At 32.4% G+C, this 6,000-nt stretch overlaps 1 protein-coding gene across 1 annotated transcript; it reads right to left on the minus strand.

Annotated features, from left to right (window-relative positions):
• Positions 1 to 4,170: 4,170 nt before the first annotated feature.
• On the minus strand, positions 4,171 to 5,643 carry LOC120273238. The gene is made up of 4 exons (XM_039279868.1): positions 5,507 to 5,643; positions 4,865 to 5,210; positions 4,533 to 4,776; positions 4,171 to 4,433 (listed from the first exon to the last, which is right to left on the minus strand). Exons 1-4 carry the CDS (start codon positions 5,641 to 5,643, stop codon positions 4,171 to 4,173), a joined length of 990 nt encoding a protein of 329 aa, XP_039135802.1.
• Positions 5,644 to 6,000: the final 357 nt, after the last annotated feature.

Consider the following 6,000-nt stretch of genomic DNA (forward strand, 5'->3'; position numbering starts at 1 on the left):
TGTCCACTACAAAATGACCATCAGGTCCTAGGACTTGGTATTAATATCCTTTAGACCAGGTTATACTATATAGGAAATTTGATTGCTTCAACTTCTCTAATTTCTTCCTTACCCTAGGACAATGCAAAGTTGTGTATTTCTTCATTGAGACCCTTCTTTTCTGAATTCTAATCATTAATTGAGTTATAATTATCTCGTTCATTGTTACTATTCCTTTAATTCTTTCCTCAATGATTTGACTATTAAAACATTCACACATGTTGTTTAATAGTATATCACATTTGAATTTGGACTGAAAATGTGGCCTCGTCTAATGCCTAGGATCCATCTTCTTCATATAGTCATATGCACCTAGGGACATGTCTTTCAACCTAACCATAGCTTTTTCAAAAGCAGGGAAAGATGTTGCAGTTGCACATGCCCAAACTTGGTCCTTTAATACCTTTCCTCTAAAATTTTTCCTAAAGTTTGTGTGGATATGTCTAACACAAAACCTGTGTTCACTATTTGGGAATAATTCCTCAATGGCAGGTACTAAACCCTAGGAATGCAAATGTGAATGGCACACCATCAACCCCCACAAATATAAAAAAAATACAAACAACAGCATCACAGATAGAAGCAAACAAAATAAAATGAAAAAAATCAGCAACTTACAACAAATTAATTGTTGTTTGATAAAAACATCCAATTGCATAATCATAGATTTCAACAAATAAAACATAGAGTCAATTGAAGATATGCTAATAGGACATTAATTGCATATCTAAAAATAAAAATTTAGCTAAAGGTATATCACAAATTAAATATATGCTAACATGACATTAACTAAAGTGATGTTAATAAAACATCCAGATTATCAATGGGCATCACAAACTAATTGTCGATTGATAAAAACATCCAATTGCACAATCATGCTAGTAGAAACAAAAAAATCAAAAAAGAAAAAATCATCAACTTACAGGGCATTAAATAACATCTAGCAGATCAGAAAAATAAAGATTTAACTAAAGGTATGAAATTAGAGAACTAATTGAAGATATACTAACAGTACAATGAATAACATCCAACAGATCAATGGACATCCCTACTTAATTACTGATCTAAAAATAGACAGGACATTAAAGAGGATGAGAGCTAATTAAAAATACAAACCTTTTGCCTATTTGACATGAAGGCCCAAGGTTAGTGTTGTTGATATGCAAATCTGTTGTCATGTGTTTAAGGAACCATAATCAATTATCTTTGTTTTCCTTGCCATTGTTGCCCAGGCAATGGGGTAGATGCAATCATTTGCATCTATCCCCACTACTGTCAATAGTTAACCACCATATTGATGCTTTAGGAAGCAACCATCTATGGAGATCACTTGTCTACATCCTACCAGGAAGCCTTTTTTTAGAGGAGCTAGACAAATGTACATGACCTGGAATACTCCTGCATCACACTTGAACTTTATTGTTGATCCAGGGTGAGTCTTTAACAATTCTAACCTGTAATTATAAAGTCTTTTCATCTGTGAGTGCTCATCACCATCAATGAGCCTTGACACAGACTGACAATCAGGACATATTAAATTAATTCCCAACTGATAAGGCATGTTGTCAAAAATTAAATACAAACAACTCAATTAGGGTTTATAAATTACCTCAGGGCAATGCACTTTGTTCTGTAAGCCTTTAGCTTGATGATGTCAACTTCTTGATTAATCTTCACAGCTTGGATAATTGCAGCAACTTTCTAAGTAGTATTAGTCCTAAATTGTTCTAAATACACATTTGCTATCCATTCTGCATTGACATGTCTGTTATTGTGATCTCTTGCACACTCATGCTTCAAACATCCAAATATAATTTGTATTGTGTTACTATCCTTTACCATTGGGGGAACCCACAAATAGAAAGGACAATTTTTTTTTGCAGAAGGCCTTCTATCTTTTTTTGAGAATTGGGTTTGAAATATAGGACATATTTATTCCTAATCCCTTAATTTTTTACAACATCCTTGAATTGTTTGAATAAACTAAACTCCATGCCTATTTTGAATTGTGTCACTCATATCACATTGGTCATTAAATTATGAGTACTTGGGTCTCTTGCTAATTAGTTCATCCTCATTTGTAGAGGAGCAAGACTGGAATTTATCAATGTCTGCATAATCTGATTCAATATCAGGTTCATGGACTGATCTTGGTGGTTCCTGAGCAACAACTACCATGGCCCTTTTTGTCTGATTGGTGTATACTTCATCTCTATAAGATTCACTACTAAAATCATAATTAGAATCATGGAATTCCAGATCTTCATCATTTTTATTCCTATTTCTGTCAAAACAAATTACTAGATCCTCCAAGTCAGTGTCTGATGCACTAAATTCCTCTTCTCTCTCTATCTCTTTTGGTACATTGTTTGTTTCTACAGGACCACTATTTAAAATTCTGACAAGCACATAAATCTCCCTAGATGAGTCTACACTATTTACCATGGTTAGTGCATCCATGACATCTCTAAAGGTCTGTTTGGTTGGAATGAATGGGAATATCAGGATGGGGATGGGGATGAGAAGGGGATAAGGATGGGGATAGAAATAGGAAAGGGGGATTGGGGATGGGAACAAAAGTAATGTTTGGTTAGAGGGGATGGGATAGGAATGGAAGAGGGTATAGTGGAAAATTTTAGTAAAATTACTTTTATACCCTCTAATATTTTAATTAAACAATATATCTTAATTGTAAAATAAATAATTATTAAATGGCTCCAATTTTTATTAAAAATTTTAAATAAGTTATTGATGTATTCATTTTCTAAATAAAATTTTAAATACGTTAATTATATTTAAGAGTAACTATTTTTTTTAAATTTATAAAATAATTAAAACAAAATTATTCATTTTAATTATTATAATTAAATATTTTAAATAAAAATACACTTTAATTATTATACATTTTTATTATAATAATTAAAATAATTAATTCATTTAAGTATTATCCAATTTAATTTCTATAATTAAATATTTAATTAAATAATACATTTTAACTACATTTTTAGTACATTTTTATGTAAAATAAAATGGACAAAATATTTTTTTATTTAATTATAATAATTAAATATTTTAATAGCATAAATTAATTTAATTAAAAAGTGATTTAACTATAGGAGGTATTGGGTGCATTATAAAAATATATATTTTTTTTTATTTATTAAGGGTCAAATGGTAATTAAAAGGCAAGGATGCTCATGCCCCCCAAAATTGGGGGTATGAGCAATCCAGGTTTTGAGGGGATGAAGTCCCCCTCAATCCCATTCCCAACCCCATTGGTGCATGCCCAAACATGGGCATGCACATGCCACAAGGATTGATTCCCATTCCTTAGGGATCAATCACTGCATCCAAACGGACTGTAATTTCCCTCAAAGCACTAAGGGCCCGTTTGGTTAGAGGGAATGAGAATATGGGGATGGGGAAGGGGAAGGGGATGGGGATAGGAATAGGGAAAGGGGATTGGAGATGGGGATAAAAGTAATGTTTGGTTGAAGGAAATGGGGATAGGAATATGAGAGGGGATAGGGGAAAATTTTAGTAAATTTACTTTTGTACCCTTAAGTATTTTAATTAAATAATGTATCTTAATTGTAAAAGAAATAGTTATTAAATGCCTCCAATTTTTATAAATAATATTTAAATGAGTTATTGATGTATTTATTTTTTAAATAAAATTTTAAATTAATAATTGACAAATACAATTTAATTATTGTTAATTAAAATAAATAAATGTCCAAATTTAGTTATTTTTAAATCACCAAAATTTTAATAAATCTAATATTTAAAAAAAAAATACACACCATAACAACATTTTTAATTTCCACCCAAAACATTATTCAAAATCAACATGGCTTCTCCTCATTTTAAAAATCACAACAACATTCCTAACAAATTTTGAGATATTATGCACTAATAAAAAAAAAACACATTATAGGTATGCTCCAAATTAAGAAAAACATAAAATCCATATGACACTAGCCATATTACATGAAAGTTTAAAGTTTGAGTTTGACATAATATGATGGATACATTACATAGCCAAGCATTAAAACAAGAAACATAACACCATTACATATAATTTATAAAGCATTAAAATGAGGAACATAACACCATTAAAATATGCATACTTCATAGATTAGGTGGTATATATCCCAATCTTGCTAGAAGTACATGACAAAATGGTAGTTTCATGCTGCCCGGTAACTCAACAAATGTTTTGAGTTCATCTTCATGTTTTGGCAAAACCTGCAAGATAAACATCACTTCATGAATAGAGAGACCTTCAACCAATGGAAGTATTTGACGTAGAAATTTCCTCCTTTCTTCATGCTCTTCACGATTAGCATCCTTTTTAGCAGCTACATCGGCCATCGACCTAAATCCCGGTCCAACTGTCTCCACAAAGTTGCGGAAATTTTCATTCAGTGTGTCCATGGAAGGGTCTTGACCAATACTTTTTCATTTTCGGCGGGATTTGGCGGTACTAGTACCTTCTGAAGCCACAGGTGATTGCTGTGATGCAGGTTCTTGCATAGGCGTGGAAAACTCATCAGTTGGTAACTGAGAGAAACCCATGTCCTCATCCAAACTAATATTTTCCTGAGCATATTGTTCTGCATCATCTCCAATGTCACCCCTTGCAGTTCCCTGTGCTCTATCTTTTGTGAACACTGGAGCAAGATCATTGAAAAATGAAAAACACTTCCCATAAAGACCAGCTGCTTCTTTATGGTTCTACATTGCATCAAATAAGAAAATGAATGATATCAATAAAATATATCCATTAAATTATCAATTAACCATGAAATGTAGTGATACATACCTTAACATATTCATCATATGCGCTTTTCTCACACTCAATAGTGCACCTTTCATAGTTCCAAACGAACCCACTAATTTGTAAGATATCACTTATTGCAGTAGTTTGTTTCCTTAAAAGCTTCACCCTAGACTCGATATTAGGTGAAGCTTTTATCATGCTTTGTGGAAGTTTTTCTTTTATCATTCTTTCTAATTGAACGAGGTAGCCATTGCGAAATCCATTCTCCGCCCGCCACATTGGATTTGTTGATAGCTCTATTAAGGCATCAATAAGTGCCTTATCCTCATCTGTTGTCCAATAGTGTTTGCTTTGTACTCTACGGCCTACTTGTGAATCCGAATCCATACTAAATAAAAAAATAACCATAAGTCAAATTTAAATCAAGACATGGAAAAACAACCATTTCAAAAGGGTTACATTCTTTTGAGAATTCACATAACACCAAGAAATTTAAATAACAAAGATATACATAGAAGACAATCAAATAACACACCACACATCATAATATGATAAGGAAAGTGCTTGCACATATCATCCTTCAAATAGGACCACAAAAAAACAAACTAAGATAAACACATGTTCTCAACACTCACATGCCTAACAAACTATCTATTAATTAGTTTGATCTCCAACTATTAAAACATATTTGTAGCCATGTCAACTCTAAATTGGGTCCACTCATCTGTTGGATCAACAATCGTAATATTCTCGATATCATCTTGCATGTCCTCCTCCGAATGCAGAAGCTCAAGTTCATTTTCTGCAGGATCTTCAGTCATCTCTTTTCTAATAAAGTTATGCAATAAGCAACATGCATTAATGATACGTCGCTGGGTTGCTATATTATAAAAACTTGGGCTTGATAGAATTTTCCAGTGAATTTTTAGAAGACCGAAGGTCCTCTCAATTACATTCCTAGCACTTGCATGTTTCATATTAAAGAACTCTTGAGGTGTACGTGGTTGGCGTCCATCATCCCAAGAACTCAAATGATACCGTTGTCCTCGAAAAGGCGCAAGAAATCCAGGGCAATTTGCATATCCAAAGATCCACCAAATAGTAAAATCCTAACAAACAAACAATTACTATTAGAAATTTGTATTAAGGACTAACTATTAGTATCTAAATGACAATGT

The sequence above is a fragment of the Dioscorea cayenensis genome, chromosome 12 (genome assembly GCF_009730915.1).
Source record: "Dioscorea cayenensis subsp. rotundata cultivar TDr96_F1 chromosome 12, TDr96_F1_v2_PseudoChromosome.rev07_lg8_w22 25.fasta, whole genome shotgun sequence".
Lineage (NCBI taxonomy): Eukaryota > Viridiplantae > Streptophyta > Magnoliopsida > Dioscoreales > Dioscoreaceae > Dioscorea > Dioscorea cayenensis.